The sequence below is a fragment of the Vipera ursinii genome (genome assembly GCF_947247035.1).
Source record: "Vipera ursinii genome assembly, chromosome: 3".
Lineage (NCBI taxonomy): Eukaryota > Metazoa > Chordata > Lepidosauria > Squamata > Viperidae > Vipera > Vipera ursinii.
Window position 1 is genome coordinate 113,060,855 of NC_139516.1, and position 17,422 is coordinate 113,078,276.

The 17,422-nt window shown below is 46.4% G+C and overlaps 1 protein-coding gene across 4 annotated transcripts in view; it reads right to left on the reverse strand.

Moving 5' to 3' along the window:
* RABGAP1L (RAB GTPase activating protein 1 like) overlaps nucleotides 1-17,422 on the reverse strand; it is a gene marked incomplete at its 5' end in the record, with an annotated part of 182,714 nt that overhangs the window by 57,387 nt on the left and 107,905 nt on the right. The window contains one exon of one of the 4 annotated variants that reach the window (XM_083359448.1): nucleotides 296-463. The exons of the other annotated variants lie outside the window; for them this stretch is intronic. Coding sequence (XP_083215574.1) covers nucleotides 296-463 — 168 coding nt within the window. Of the gene's footprint in view, nucleotides 1-295; nucleotides 464-17,422 lie in introns of those variants that run through there. 4 annotated transcript variants of the gene reach the window in all.

Consider the following 17,422-nt stretch of genomic DNA (forward strand, 5'->3'; position numbering starts at 1 on the left):
CCCACTATCTAAAACAGGCAGAGCTATTTGGGACCAGAATACAAAGCTGCTCCAATCAGCATGACCAGTAATGTAATATGATGGGAGTTGTCCAAAATAACAGGAGGACTCTACGCTGCCTCTGCCTGGCTTTGAGGCAAGGTAGCTAAGTGCCATGGCTTCCCAACTCTAATGACCAAAAGAGACAGACCCACTCAATGAATCACTAGAAGAGCTGGATATGTGAAAACAGGCAGACAGTAGGCAAGAATGACAGATTTGCTAGACACCCATTTTTGCAAAACAAGGATCTCACCGCAAGAAGACGAGGCACAAACAGGCGATGCCCCATCCCCAGAAGTTCCAGCACTCGACAAGCATACTCATTCACAAGCTTGCTTCTCTCATCGTGAATATCCTGGGTCCTTCTGATGGGTGGTGTGAGCTTGGGAGCTGGGGTTGGGCAAGATACCCCTTCCTCCATCAGCAAAATACTGCAAGTATCCAGAATGAGAAATGCTGTCTTCTTAAGCCACAGTTTTGCACTATAGTATTATGGGAGCCAGATTTAGGTCTCTTAGAAATCAATGCATTTGTTGTCCACAACAGGGACAACCAAGTATAGTATCAAAAAAATAATAATAATCCCCCAGAAAACATGTTTGGAGGAAGCACAGAAGAAGCCGGTTTCCCAAAGTACAGCTGCGAATATAAGCTGAAGACTTGGAACTAAAAATGCCTGGGGAAAAAAAAAAAGATAAAATGGCAGAGAAGGGTGCAGAAAAAGGGCTGCAATAGCCCAGCTTGCCTGGAAGTGCGGGTAAGTACAAGGAGGAGAAGCAGAAAGAGCAAAAAGCCCAGGCTGGTTGTAAAGCTGCAAAGAAAAAAAGGATGAGCTCATTGCAATCCCTGATTCGTGACAAGCGTGGTTAGGCGTCTGCTGCTGCTGCTGCCACCTTTCTCTGTGAATCGGTAATGAAGTGATAGAAAAGGCGGGGGGGGGAGAGGCGGAGGCAGCTGAATGAGCATGCAGAGGATGCCTCAGAGGAGAATGCTGTCATAAGGAGCCAATGGTGAGCGACCCTCCAAACCCGCCTTCCTTCCATATATGTTAGCTCCACAGCTGCCCAGGACACAAGACGATCTTGTTGTCTCTTTCAATCCTAACGCTAACCCTGATCGATACAGGCTTTCAAATCAAGATTTAATCCTGCCTAGTCATATGGAAGAGAGAAAATAGGGAGGGAAAATTTGTCAGTCCCACCCAGATTGTTGCATGGATGGATGGATGCAAGACAGAGGGGAAAATAGAACAGCCGAGTGCTAAAACTGTGAAATGTCTGCATTTGTGCTGTTTGTGCAACACAAATTATACTTTTCAGGACTGACAGCTTTATGTGGGTAAAATTTCAGAAATTCAAGAAGACCAGTCTAAATATATCAAATAAGCATTCTGAATCTAGAACAATATTAAATGGGCGATGTAACTGAAAATGTGTTTGACACAAAAGAAGAAGAAGAAGAAGGAAGAAGAAGAAGAAGAAGGAAGAAGAAGAAGAAGTAATAATAATAATAATAATAATAATAATAATAATAATAATAATAATAATAATAATAATAATAATAATAAAGTTGGAAGAGACCTTGGAGGTCATCTAGTCCAACCCCCTGCTCAGGCAGGAAACCCTATACCATTTCAGACAAATGGCTGTCCAGTCTCTTCTTAAAAACTTCCAGTGTTGGACCATTCACCGCTTCTAGTCATATACAAGACAACATAGAAATCTTTTTTGTATGTACATCTGCATGAGGGATATTTAACATTTCTTCTCTACGTGACCTAGCTTTATACACTCTGTCCTTGGCTGCAAAATGATTTCCACCGACTTTTCCCCTTCAACGAATCTAATCTATTCTTCATAGATGGTACATACTGTATGTAGCCATGTCATTTTATATATTCTATGGAGGTGACTGAACTTGCTAGCATGAGCCATTTAATGATTGTGCTGCTACAGCTTTCAGTATGCCTAGCCCTAGGGCCAGATCAGATCTCTCCGCTGCTTGACAGAGATTCTGCCTGACTTGTTTACGTTAGCTATCATTCAGACTGAAACATCCAACATTTTCAGTGACTTCTGAAAACGTTCTAGTTTGGTGTCGAAGATGCCATGTAATGAGTTAATTCTCCTGTTGCCCAGGAAATTATGGACATGTAATTTAAGGGACGTGGTGGCTCAGTGGGTTAGGACACTGAGCTTGTCTATCGGAAGGTCGGCAGTTTGGCGGATCGAATCCCGAGTGCCGCGTAACAGAGTGAGCGCCTGTTACTTGTCCCAGCTTCTGCCAACCTAGCAGTTCGAAAGCACGTAAAAATGCAAGTAGAAAAATAGGGACCACTACAGTGGGAAGGTAACAGCATTCCGTGTGCCTTTGGCATCCACGCCGGCCACATGACCACGGAGACGTCCTCGGACAAGCGCTGGCTCTACGGCTTTGAAACGGAGATGAGCACTAGCCCCTAGAGTCGGAAACGACTAGCACGCATGTGCGGGGGAACCTTTTACCTTTACCTAATTTAAAATTTTGTGTCTAGGCTAGGTGCTGGACTCCACACACTTTGGACCCATGTGGAACCTAAGTAGTCCATCAAACAAATGAAAAATAGGAAGCATGGACACCCTTATACAGTATCGTGTTTCCCCCAAAATAAGACCCAGCTGGAAAATAAGCCCTAGCATGATTTTTCAGGATGCTTGTAATATAAGCCCCACCCCAAAAATAAGTCCCAGTTAAGACTGTCAACCAGACGGACGCATTTAGTACCATATTTTCCCCAAAATAAGATTTATCCCAAAAACAAGCCCTAATGTGTCTTGGAGGAAAAATTAATATAAGACCCAGTCTTATTTTCAGGGAAACGTTTGAGAATTTGCCTGCCTGCCGACCTGCTGTTCTCCGCTATGACGCTGAGTAGTCCGGGATGCCTTGCCCTGCCTTCCCTCTTCTGCTTGCTTGCCGTGAATACCCTCTGCTTGTCGGAGGGGCAGCGGCGACGATCCCACCGGTCAGAGATCTTTTTACGATCATCAGCTGGCTGGCGCCGTTTTTGGCGGCGCGGAGCCTTTTTCTCCTCCCGGATGGTGGCTGCAGACGGTGGGCCTGGTCATCGGCCTCGGCGGACATGTTGGCGAATTCCCGGACTTAATACATCGGCTGGGATTGCCTCTCTCCGCCGTTGGAAGATTGCCTGGACTGGCGGACGGGCGTTGGGAAAGAATGCTTTTGTTCTTCCCCCTCCCGGACTGGTGGTGCTGGCTGGAGTTGCGAGGATCGACAGAGGCCTGGCCTGCCTGTTCTTACTTTCCCTGTTGACAGGCAGGCATTTGGCTAGCTCCATGCCTGATGGGAGTTAAGATCCCTCCTATTGATAGTCCAGTGTGGCTGGGACCGGACCGTGGTGGGAGGACGGTTTTGGACTGGTCAGCGGCCACCTCACTGGTGTGAGAGACCAGTTGGGGTGGCCCTGGCTCAGGATTCCCTTTCTCTCTCTGCTCCTGATTGGACTCCTCAGCCGGAGTGAGAGGACGACTGAGGCTGTCCCTTGGATTTCCATCTCAGGTGAGAGCTGAGATGGCTTTGCAGATTAGGAGATATGCCTACTGGACTTTTTACCATCTATACACCATCACTGAGCGATCCTTGGACATTTTCATAACATCTGCCCTAAAAGACTATCCCAGCGCAGTATGATTTATCATTATTCCGGAGCGGACTTGTATGCCCTTAGGGCAGTTCCTGCCTCATGGGCGCGACCTGTCGCCTGTTTCCATACTCCCCTTAATGACGATCCCAAGCTTTGGGATTCCGAGAGGTGGCTGGGCTTAGATAGGGGCCTCGAGTTAAGACATGCTAAGAGGCCCCTGATAAAAATTTTAGCCGGTTATTTTAAGAAGTTAGGGAGGGGGAGGGTGCGGGGGGGTAGGGAGGGAATCTTTAACCGGCACTCAGTCTGGTCCTGTTAGAGGTCCTGACGGGACGGGGTCTGGGGAGGTGGCTGCTGGTTCTGGGAATGTGGGGGTGGGGCTTCAAATCCCCACGGCGATAGGGAATGGCAGCAGGTGTTTGCGCGGAGGGCCATATCAACATCTGGGATCGCGCCCCCGCTATCTCCGAGCGGTGGCGCGCTCCGACCCTCCGGTTAGCACCCTCTTACCCGGGGATGAGGGTGATCAGGCCCCTGAGCTCAGGTTGGTCTATTTTAACGCTAGATCCGTAGTTAACAAAGCTCCCCTCATCCGGGATCTGATCGAGGAGGAATGTGCGGATCTAGCGTGCATCACGGAAACTTGGTTGGGTTCGGAGGGAGGGGTGCCTCTCACCGAGTTATGCCCACCAGGTTTCCGGGTGCTGCACCAGCCACGGGCTCAGGGCAGGGGTGGTGGGGTGGCAGTGGTTATTCGGGAGACCTTGTGTCCTCGGGAGGCCACCATTGTCCAGATGGCCGGGAGTGAATCCCTCCTCTTGAGATGTGGTCCTCGGGTTCAGTTGGGCTTGTTGCTCACATACCTGGCGCCCAGCTGTGTGGCAACAGCCCTGCCTGAGCTGCTCGACACCCTCTCAGGGTTGGCGGTGGAGGTCCCCAGGCTTATAGTCCTGGGTGACTTCAACCTGCCATCACTGGGGGGGTCGTCGGAGTTAGCTCGGGAGTTCATGGCTTCCATGACAGCCATGGGCCTGACCCAGGTTGTTGAGGGCCCTACTCACGAGGGGGATCATACTCTCGACCTGGTGTTCCTGTCTGGACAGTGGTTGGATGATCTGGGAGGGGGTTCTCCATCCATCTCCCCTCTGTCATGGTCAGATCATTACCTCCTGAGGCTGGTTTTCCGTCATGCCATCCCCCGCCGCTGGGCGGCGGAACCGACCAGGTGGTTCCGCCCCAGGCGCCTAATGGACCCGGACCGGTTCCAGAGGGCGCTTGGGCCGATACCTATCACCCTTACCCACAGCTCAGTCGATGCTCTGCTGGAGGCCTGGGAAACGGCTGCCACCAGGGCACTCGACTGCGTTGTACCCATGCGACCTCTGACTCGGCGCAGATCCCGTTGGGCCCCATGGTTCTCTGTGGAGCTCCGGGAGATGAAGCGTCGGAGACGAGGTCTAGAGAACGGTTGGAGATCCAGCCGATCCGAATCCGACCGATTGCAGTTAAGAACCTTTATAAGGTCTTATCTTGCGGCGATAAGGACGGCGAAGTCTAACTACTTTGCCGCCCTTGTCGCATCCGCAGATAATCGCCCGGCCGCCCTGTTTAGGGTGACTCGCTCCCTCCTTAACCAGGAGGTGAGAGAGGATCCCTTGCAGGGACGAGCCGAGGAGTTTAGTCATCATCTGGCGGACAAAATCGCTCGGATCCGGACCGGCCTGGACTCTGACTGGGCAGAGTCTGATGTGGAGGAATCAGGCGGTCTTGAGCATGTTATCTGGACTGAGTTCGACCCTGTTTCCCCTGATGATGTGGACAGGATCATGGGGAGACTGAGCTCCACCACCTGTTTGTTGGATCCGTGCCCTGGCTAGCTTATGCGGCTCGGGAGGGAACACGAGGCTGGTTCCATGCAGTAATAACTGCTTCTTTGAAGGAGGGTGTCTTCCCTGCCGCCCTGAAGGAGGCGGTGGTGAGACCCCTCCTCAAGAAGCCTGCTTTGGACCCGGCTGTTTTAAACAACTATCGTCCAGTCTCCAACCTTCGCTTTCTGGCGAAGGTTGTTGAGAGTGTGGTGGCGCATCAGCTCCCTCTGTTCCTGGAGGAAACTGATTATCTGGACCCGTACCAATCGGGCTTCAGGCCCGGAGACAGCACGGAGACGGCATTGGTCGCACTGGTGAATGATCTCTGGAGGGCTAGGGACAGGGGTTGCTCCTCTGTCCTGGTCCTATTAGATCTCTCAGCGGCTTTTGATACCATCGACCATGGTATCCTGCTGCGGCGTCTCAGGGGGTTGGGAGTGGGAGGCACCGTTCTACGGTGGTTTTCCTCCTACCTCCGGGGCCGCTCGCAGTCGGTGTTGACAGGAGGGCAGAGATCCACCCCGAGGTCTCTCATTTGTGGAGTTCCTCAGGGGTCGGTTCTCTCACCTCTCCTGTTCAACATCTACATGAAGCCGCTGGGCGAGATCATTCGTGGTTTTGGGGTGGGGTATCACCAGTATGCTGATGATACCCAACTTTTTCTTTCCACCCCGAACCAACCCAGTGATGCCCTCTCCGTGATGTCCCGGTGCCTGGAGGCGGTTCAGGTCTGGATGGGGAGAAACAGGCTTCGTCTCAATCCTGCCAAGACTGAGTGGCTGTGCATATCGGCGTCTCGGGTTAACCATGTTATTCCACCTCTAATGATGGGGGGTGAGGTGTTACCCCCCGTTGATAGGGCTCGCAACTTGGGCGTCCTCCTGGATTCACGGCTCAATTTTGAAGATCACATAGGAGCCGTGACCAGGGGGGCTTTTGCACAGGTTCGCCTGGTGCGCCAGTTGCGTCCCTATCTGGACCGAGACGCCCTACGCACAGTCACTCATGCGCTTGTGACCTCCCGTTTGGACTACTGTAACGCTCTCTACATGGGGCTGCCCTTGAAGACCACTCGGAGGCTTCAACTGGTGCAGAATGCGGCCGCGCGAGTTGTAATGGGGGTTTCCCGATACTCCCATGTAACACCTCTACTCCGCGAGCTGCATTGGCTTCCGGTTGCCCTCCGGGTGAAATTCAAGGTGCTGGTTATCACCTATAAAGCCCTACATGGCCTTGGTCCGGGATATTTGAGGGAACACCTGCTGCCGGCATCAAACGCCCTTCGCCCAGTGCGCTCCCACAGGGAGGGTCTGCTCAGGGTTCCGCCGGTGAGAGATTGCCGGCGGGTGACACCCAGGGATAGGGCCTTCTCAGTGGGAGCGCCTGCCCTCTAGAACCAGCTGCCGGTGGAGCTGAGGACTGCCCCCGACCTCCGATCATTCCGCCGGGGCCTGAAGACCTGGCTCATTCAGCTCTCGGGCCCAGACTGAGGAGGAATTTTTAATTTGGGGTTCTTTTTAACTGACTACAGGGTTAATTTAATACTTTTTAATTTGTTCTTAATTTTTGTATTTTGGATTTTTAATTCCCTGTAAACCACCCTGAGTCCTCAGGGAATAGGGCGGTATATAAATATAACTAAATAAATAACTAAATAAAAATAAATATATATATGAGCATAGTATAACTTGGAATAAATGTCAAGGTTCTCAGTTATCCAGGCAGAACTATCTGAAAGCTGAGTCACGGCAACCGCATTTCTCTTCTTGTTGGTTCAAAATGTTTTGTTGCTTATCCAAGTAGCTTTTTCAGCCAGTCTGAAGAAGCTATTTGGGATAAGCAGTGAAATGTTTCAAACCAACAAGAAGTCCAGTTGCCATGACTCAACTTCCATGCAATGTGGAATAAAGCATACCTGTCATTCTCACTAATCCTATGATTAGTTACTGATGGCCTGAGCTGAGGTTTCAATGGATCTGTCAGCCCAAACACAATAGAATCTTCATAATAAGAATCTAATGCTTAATTCTCAGTTTTGCATGATGACATATCCATAACAGAGGACATTTTAGATTACCTGATAACTGGGAGGGTAATAACAACTGAAACTTTGTGGGAGAAAAATTTATCGTAGCAGTTATTCCTCCCTGCCCTTACCCCCAAAGTGAACTATCCAGGAAAAAATGTGTTTACAGGTAGTCCTCTGCATACGACTCAAATGGAGTCTGGCCATCACAGTTGTAGTCATGATGGTTGTAAACCAGGCCATCCGTATGACTAACAAATTTTACAACCTTTTTTGTGGTGGTCATTAAGTAAATGCTCTAGTTGTTATTAAACCAGAGTTTGCTATGGGACAGTTTTGCAAAAAAACAAACAACAATCCCAGAAATGCTGGTTTTTGAAAAAACCATCATAAAATGTGGTCATGTAAATGTGGCCTGGCTGCAGAACACATGACATGTGATCACATGACCAGGGTGAATAGTCACTGGGATTTTGGAAACAGAGGCTAAGTATCCCTAGCAAGGTTTGTTGTAATTTCAAACCATTGCTAAGTGGCCAGTCATAAATTGAGGATTACTTGTATTCTACAGTTTAGTGAACGTAATACCATGTTTCCCTGAAAATAAGACCCAACCAAAAAATAAGCCCTAGCATGATTTTTCAGGGTGCTCGTCATATAAACCCAACTCCAAAAATAAGCCCGTTAAGAGCCCGCGCAGCTACCTGCCCACTCCGTGCCACCATCTTCTTGCCTGTCGCCGCAACAAAACAACCATCCATGCAGCACATCAGGTGCTGCCGCATCAAGTGCTGCCATGTGGTGAGGCGAGGCAGGTGGTGGGCTGGAGCTGCCCCACACGTCCTGCACCCATGCACCTCAGGACCCCCAGCCAGGCCATCTCTACCCCACCACCTGCCTCACCTCACCTTGTGGCAGTGGCACCAGCACGCCGCCTGCCCTGTTGCGGCCGTGGGGAAGCAGATGGTGGGCCGGAGTGGGTGGCCGGCTGCGTAGGCTCCTGCCTTGCCTCAGCTCCTGGCAGCAGCACCAGCTTCCCTCTGTGCCACTCTGAAGTTCCCTCGCAGCCTCCCTAAGCAGACACATCATCAAGAGAGGCCCGTAAAAGAAGGGGCTCCCCGGATACCCCCTGGCTACCCAACCTGCGCCTCTCACATTCCCGGACCAGGCGGGCACTCACCTTCTTGTGAAGTCCCCAAGGGTCTCTGTGCCCCCTTCCCATCACACCAGCAGCAGGAGCAACAGCAACATCCCCTCTTCTCAGCCCCCCCCCCTTTGCAGCCTGGCCCCCAAGCTCCACTGATTCCTAGTCCAGGCACTGAGGCCGGTCCTACACAGCAAGCGAGCCAATGAGGCCTGGGCTTCTCGCAATTGTGTGTCGGCTGGCTGGGCCGCCAGCAAAGGTGGAGCTTGGGAGGCAGTGGCAAGGTGAGGGCCATGCTGGCCCAGCAGCAGCAGCAGAATCCCACAGGGTGGCCCCGCCAGTGCCAGCTGTGCACTATTTAACCTTAAGCACACAGACCGCGCCCGGCCCAGAGCCTCAGTGGGCTTAAAGGAAATGGGCACTGCCTCGGAGCTGCCTCACATTTGAGGAAGCAGAGGGGGATGTGCACAGGGCAGGAAAGGAGCTTTGCCTTATCATAGGTGATGGGAAGGCTGGTAAGGAGGCAGGGGTGCTCCTAGGTTCCAGCTATGCTTGCAGTGTCTGGCCAGGGCTGCTCAGAGTGCGATGCTCGTCGCCTGGCCTGTCCCATTGCAGCCATGGGCAAGCAGACGGAGTGGGACAGAGTGGGCGGCCGGCCGCATAGCACTTCCAACGAGCCGGATCACATGCCTCCCCCCCACGCCTGCCTGCTGCTTGGAGGGCTGGCCCGGCCGTAGCAGCGCTCCCACTCACCTGCACTGAGTGGGCCAGAGTATGCCAGCTAAAGAATTGGCAGGCTGCAACTGCTGCTGGAAGCCTTCGGCCTCCGTGTGCTCACCGCCTCCTGTACATGAAAAAATAAGACATCCCCCCAAAATAAGCCCTAATGGGTCTTTTGAACCAAAAATAAATATAAGACCCAGTTTTATTTTGGGTAAAACACAGTAGGCATGGTCCGTATGTGTTTGGGTGCAGTTTTTAACAAGATATTTCTTTTTTAAAGAAAATAATAAAATAATAATAATAATAATAATAATAATAATAATAATAATAATAATAATAATAATAATAATAATAATAATGTTGGAAGGGACCTTAGAGGTCATCTAGTCCAACCCCCTGCTCAGGCAGGAAACCCTATACCATTTCGGACAAATGGCTGTCCAGTCTCTTCTTAAAAACTTCCAGTGTTGGAGCATTCACAGCTTCTGGAGGCAGGTTGTTCCACTGGTTAATTGTTCTAACTGTCAGGAAGTTTCTCCTTAGTTCTAGGTTGCTTCTCTCCTTGACTAGTTTCCATCCTTTGGGCGCTTTGGAGAATAGCTTGACTCCCTCCTCTCTGTGGCAGCCCCTGAGATATTGGAACACTGCTATCATGTCCCCCCTTGTCCTTCTCTCCATTAAACAAGACATACCCAATTCCAGCAGCTGTTCCTTATATGTTAGAAATAACTTTGTTGCCTATTTGCTGAATTATTTGGGAATTCTTGGATGTTATCTGGCTGGATATTGCTAGAAATCAACTATTTATTTAAGTAATTTTGCATGTATATTATATTATATTATTATAAATATTTTTTAAAAAAATTATAAAAACCTGGTTTGCCAACTTTTTTCTACACTGATTTTATTAAGATACATCACATAAAGTAGTCTTGACATTTTTATTCATTATATTTCTGCTCTCCTGCATGGAATTATAGTGCTGGAAGAGTGCTTGGAGGTCTTCTACTCCAATGCTATGCTCATGGCAGGAGACCTTATATCATTCTGACAAATAGCTGTCCAGTCCTTTCTTGAAAACCTCAGCAGTGCAGGCCCCCTTGTATCTCCCATCTTTCGGGAATGTTCTCCCTCTTTCCTGGGAACCTGCCACCTCACTATAATCTTTCACACCAGCTCCCCTTCCGCGGTCATCACCTCTCAGAGAATCTTCATAATGGTAAGTTTATTATATTAGGTAAGTTTCCTTCAATCCTTAGCAAAAGAATATTTATATAAATTTAAAGACTTTTTTAAAAAATGTCTTTTATGAAATAAACAGCAAAAGGATGATTAGAATGTTGGTTTTGGAAAGTTATAAACAGACTAGGAGTTCAGATGGATTTGAAATAAAAATTTGAAACTAATCGTAAGAACCCTCCCCGTAGGAAAATGCTGCTGTTTTGATTATTTAAAATATATATAAATGATGAAATGCGACTTTGAATGTTAGACATTAGAGGAAATCAGATGGAATTAAAAATTACAGTTAAAGGAGAACTTAAATTTAACTTGCTAATACAAAATGGAGCAAACAGACCTAAATGTGAATTTTAAAAATGTTTACCATTGTAGACAAGCTGTATTTGGAAGAAGACATGGAAAAGGACTAGCTTTACTAGATAGTACTGAGTCTGATTTGAAAGTGGATCTAAAATGATGGACTATGAGAATGATGTCGAATGAGTCTTCGGAGAAGGGCGGGATATAAATGGAATTAAAATAAATAAATAAAATAAATAAAATGAAATTGGATGATGCCTTACCAAAACAGTGACATGAATAATTTTCTTACACTGAATTTATGGAAGAGACTGGTTAAAGTTGTGAAGAATTTCATGAGAAGGGGCAAAAAATAAATCAGAAGGAATCAGGTTCCAGGATTAACAAATAAAATAGCTGAAAGAAAAAAAAGGAGTATAAAAAGATCAAGACTGTTAAAAGTAAAAAGAAGGAATATAGAGTTGATATTTCTAATTAAGATTAAAGTAAGACATGCTGTTTTCTCTGGTAACCCTTGGTGGACTTTTGCTGACCTGGCTGAACAATGAGACTTTTTAAGGATTTGTTTACAGAGAAGAGATGAAATATGAGAAGAAGAAAATCATTTGTTGTATTTTTGAAGAAGGTGATAAGTTACTAACATTGTTTATTATTCTAATTGTGATGAGGTTATCATATACAGAAAAAGAAAGAACAGAATATATTCTTTTCTTTTTTTATACGGATGACTTCTTACTTGGTATCATGCTGCATCAGGATTCAGGATATTCAGTCATTTATGAAAAACTAATTCTTGCATAAGGGACGCGGTGGCTCAGTGGGTTAGGACGCTGAGCTTGTCGATCAGAAGGTTGGCAGTTTGGCGGGTCGAATCCCGAGTGCCGCGTAGCAGAGTGAGCGCCTGTTACTCGTCCCAGCTTCTGCCAACCTAGCAGTTCGAAAGCACGTAAAAAATGCAAGTAGAAAAATAGGGATCACTGCGGTGGGAAGGTAACAGCGTTCCGTGCACCTTTGGCGTCTAGTCATGCCGGCCACATGACCACGGAGACATCCTCGGACAAGCACTGGCTCTTCGGGTTTGAAACGGAGATGAGCACCGGCCCCTAGAGTCGGAAACGACTAGCATGCATGTGCGGGGGAACCTTTACCTTTACCTTAATTCTTGCATAAGTGTTTCCATCTGCGGGATCAACAGTACCTATGCACTCAGTATAGCTCATCTAATCAGCCATTCAAGAAGGACTGCATGTCTGTTGGGCACTGCTCTCTGGTGTTCAGAAGAGATAGCACACCAAATATCCATACAGTACTCTAAAATGAAATCAAGTCTGTGTTAAAAAGAAAAGATAGAGAAATCAGGAATGAAAGGAGCAAACAAACATCAGCCTGTGCCTACAAATTCATTAACTCTTTTAAGAGAATCCTGATGATCTCAGTAACCACAAGTATCCTAGTTCTGGAAACACCTATATGGCAGTATGTGATGGTAAGGATATACATTAAGAGAGTTAGTCTGGCTTTTTCGTGCATAAGCCAGAGTTGTGCTTTGCTTGTTCAGGTTTTGTTGATGCTCTAGTTCTGAAAAACTATTATGGCATTCACAGGTAGACTGTGGATGAACATCAAGTCAAAACGTTTTGTCTTCTTCGTGACTTTTCATAAAAAGGGTTAGGGTAAGAAAGAGGGTAAATTTTGTTTCCCCCCCCCTCTTTTCTTTCTGTATTAATACATACACCATAGCTCCTTTTCTCCGTTGTGACTTGTTACGTTGGGTTTCCATGACAGGAGCAATTTGTCTTTTTCCCCCCTAAAGCTTTGTTTGCTAATTGGCCATTCCTACGCAGATTTGCAGCAAAATCCAAGAACAGGTGAACTGTAAGATACAGTGCTACCCTGAGAAATAGCATGAAAAGCATCAAACATTGGGACCAAAACCTAGGGCCTCTGTCTCCTGCTCTTTTTGACAATAAGAAGAAATAATGTGCTGTTGGGCTCTTTATCCCAGCAAACTGAGAAAAACTCAGTCACGATATATGGATGTATCCTACAGTCTCCAAAGAATTCCACTCACCACAGGGATGTTGAATTATTGTAAGGAATTCAGCATCTCAATTTAGCTGAAAAAACCAAGACTGAATAATTGCATCACTCTGTAGAAAACAATCAACATTATGTAAATCAGGGGCCCCAGATGGTACAGTATCTGTCAGCCTTACCAGGTAGACCAGAAGAACCATGGCCAGATAATTATACTTTATTGTGAAGTTACATTAACAAACTCTTGCAAATCTGAAAGTACAATTCTGCCATTGTCACCTTTGCAGCCCCGCAACTTAGGGTGGGTCCATTCTGACCCTTTTGCTCTGTCCTTTATACAGTTTTGGCTATACCCTCTCACCTGATCACCTCTTTAACTGGTCCCCAAGACCATTCCCATATATCATCTATCTCATAAAAATGATTTAAAAAGGCTGCTAAGCATGAGCTTAAATAATTTTTATATACATACATACATACATACATACATACATACATACATATATATATATATATATATATATACATACACACACATACACACACACACATATATATAACATAAATACAATCATTCTTACAGAAAATAATGTTGCAAGTTTGCTTACTAATGAAAATAGGTGTCTTACAATGTTTCTTTTTCTAACACAGCTCTAGATGAGCATCAAGCATTTAATGAAAAAGAAATTATTTATTTTTTACATTTATATCTTGCCAGAAGACTCCTAGCAGTTTACTCTCCTAAAACAGCAAACATGACATTCTTTAGAAGCCAAATATATTTGCTGAAAATACCCAGAGAGAAAAATCTGAAAGCAGTGCCTGAGAAATGCGTACAAATTAGGTTTTACAGCAAAAGACACTTACTGCCTGACTAAATTTACACATAAATTGTTCAGGGGAAAAAATGAGTATGTTTTAACAATGACTTGTACAAGCCAAAATGCAAAGATCAACACATGCAAACCACATTATGCCATATTGTTGTGCATGAACCAGGCCACTAACAGATCTCCTAATTCTTTGCTAAATTGGATGAGATGACTTGAAGCCCATGATAACTGGAAGGCAATATAATAACTAACTGTACTAAACATGAAATAAATTTGTTTTTAGATTTTGAAACAGCATTCCCTTAAAATTACAGGATTATATAAGGACAAGTTCAAATATAAGAGGTGAGGAATCTATGGTCTTCCAGATATTGCTGAACTACAATTCTCAACCGTGCAACTTATCAGAAATGCTCAATGACATCTATAAATACATAGGCTTGCCCATTCCTGATTCAGTTATAGGATCATAAAAGGATTACAGTGATCTCAGATGATAACAACTATGGAGTCTTAAGTGCAGGTAATGTACTTTTCCCTGAACTACGTTCACTCTTTCTGAAACACATGTGCACAGAACAGGTCTTTCGTTATTTCTACAGAAAAATTGAGCAGGTTCATTCAAAAAAATTCTAAACTCTTATACCTTTAACATTTATGTGACAAAGGTTTTTGAAAATGGAATTAATTTGATAGATGGTCTCAAAATTATTCTTCCATAGTAAAGTATTTCCTTGCCAACAGAGGAAATCTGCTAGAATAGATTGAACACCATTCACTTAAAACTATAATCAAGGAAGCTCCAATCTTTTTTTAATACAAGTTTTACTGATTTTTTAATATTTACATATACATGTATTTGTGAAGCAATATGGTGGTTGGGTAGTCAAAATAACAAATCACAAGTTGTAAATAGTTCAGGTTGCATCAATAGAGATTCTCCCTCTGATTCCCTTAATTATCACATAGTCAAAATAGTCAAGTTAATACACTTCTAGTTGTAACCTAATCAATTAGCAAAATTTTCAGTATATTTTCACTAATACATATCAATATCCTGTTTTTAAATTTTAACTAATTGTAAAACCAGACTGTGATGCTGTATGACAGGATGCTCTCAATCGTCCCCCTGTAGAAAGTGGCCAGGACAGGGGATGGAAGATGAGCTTTTCTCATGCGACACAGACAGTGCAGGCGCTGCTGTGCCCGCTTCACCAGGGTCTCACTATTGAGTGACCAAGCCAGCCTACTCGTTAGCTGCACACCCAGGAATTTGATGCTGGAAACCATCTCCACAGGTGAATCATTAATGCACAGAGAAGTGTGGCTGTGCCTGCCTTTTCTGAAATCGACAATGATCTCTTTGGTTTTTCCAGTATTTAAAACTAGGCTGTTTTCCTTTACACCAGTTACCAACCCCTCAACCTCCTTGCGGTAAGCTTCCACATTGTCATCGTGAATAAGGCCCACTACTGTTGTATCATCTGTGAACTTTACAATATGGTTGGTGGCAAACCAAGCACAACAGTCATGGGTCAACAGGGTGAACAGCAGCGGACTTAGGACACAGCCCTGAGGAGAACCTGTGCTCAAGAAAATGGTATTAGAGCTATATGTTCCAGCTCGCACATATTGGGGCCTGTTGGTAAGAAAATAAAGAATCCAGTTACACAAAGGGGTGTTTAAGCCTAAAAGGCCCAGTCTGTCTACTAGATGCTGGGGAATGATTGTGTTAAAACACCGAACTGAAGTCGACAAACAACAAAAGAAAGAAGAAAAGAGAATGTAGAGGGAAGGGGGAAAAAGAAAAGGGAAGAAGGAAGGAAGGAAGGAAGGAAGGAAGGAAGGAAGGAAGGAAGGAAGGAAGGAAGGAAGGAAGGAAGGAGGAAGGAAGGAAGGAAGGAAGGAAGGAAGGAAGGAAGGAAGGAAGGAAGGAGAGAGGCTCTGAGGGAAGTCCTGCCTTAGCATTTGACCACCATCAGCCCTGCTGCCCTTTCACCATCCACTTGCCCCCTCCTCCTGGCCTATCCTGGTAGTCTCCCATCCTATAGTGAAGGATGCTTTGGTTACAAAGCCGGGTCTCCTCGCATGGAGAGTGAGTGGGCCTCCCTCTGACCCATGCACTTTGCCCTCCTGCACCCACCATGAGCAACCAGGCCAAGGAGAGTGGGCACATCAGCAGCAGCAGCCTCGAGGAGCCAGCAGCTTCGAGGAGCGTAGCCAGGTGTCCCCTCAGGAAAGCAGGGCTGGACTGGGTTGGGCTACAGAATCGTGGTGCCCCGGGAGCTCAAGGATCGAGCTTGCCCTTCGCTGCCCAGGGCTCCAGGCAGCCCGCATCACCGTCTGGGAGTCCCCCCCCGATGCAACCCAAGAGTGTTCCTCCAGTGGACCATGCCCTGATGCCCACCAGTCCCACCCCCTCCACCAGAGACCTGTGGATCCCCACACAGCCCTGCCTCCCCCCCCACAGGCACCCCCCTGACCTGAGTGACGTTGAGCTGGCCACGCCCCCCAGCCATTGACTTTGCTTGTCAAAAGTTTGCAAAAGGGGATCACATGACCCTGGGACACTGTGACCATCATAAGTATGAATCAATTGCCAAGCATCTGAATGTAAATCATATGACCTGGGGATGCTGCAACAGTCGTAAGTGTGAAAAATGGTCATAAAGTCACATTTTTCAGTGCCACTGTAACTCTGAACAGTCACTAAGTGAACTGTTGTAAGTTGAGGACTACCTGTACTTTTATCAATTTTCTCTCTCTTTTATTTTTGGTCATCAAGTTTTTGACACCTTGCTAGGCGACTTGTGGTATCCTAAAAGTGGTACAATCAGTGAAAAGGTTGAAAACCCCTGATCTAGCACCTTGAAAGGCAGCCGGAAGCCTACTGGGAACCAAGGCAGTTCAAATAGCAATGGGGTTACATAGGCATACTGGGAAGCATCCAATACTGCCTATGCCATTCCATTATGGGCCAGTAGAAGCTTCCAAATGCTTTTCAAGGGCAGCCCCATGAACAGCATATTTCAATAGTCCAATTGGAAAGTGATTAAGGTCTAAGTAAAGTCTAAATGACTATAAAAGTCTACGATATTTGCACAATTGGTACATAATATAACCTAGGATAGGCCTTTGAACTATGGTGCTGGAGAAGACTCCTGCGAGTCCCTTGGACTGCAAGGCGATCAAACCGGTTAGTCCTAGAGGAGATCAACCCTGACTGCTCTTTAGAAGGCCAGATCCTGAAGCTAAAACTCAAATACTTTGGCCACCTAATGAGAAGGAAGAACTCACTGGAGAAGAGCCTAATGCTGGGAAAGATTGAGGGCAATAGAAGAAGGGGACGACAGAGAATGAGGTGGCTGGATGGAGTCACTGAAGCAGTAGGTGTGAGCTTAAATGGACTCCAGAAGATGGTAGAAGACAGGAAGGCCTGGAGGAACATTGTCCATAGGTTCGCAATGAGTCGGACACAACTTCGCAGCTAACAACAACAACAAATAACCTAGGATATGGATCCAACTGGTACACGAGATATGCAAAGACCTTCTTAGCCACAGT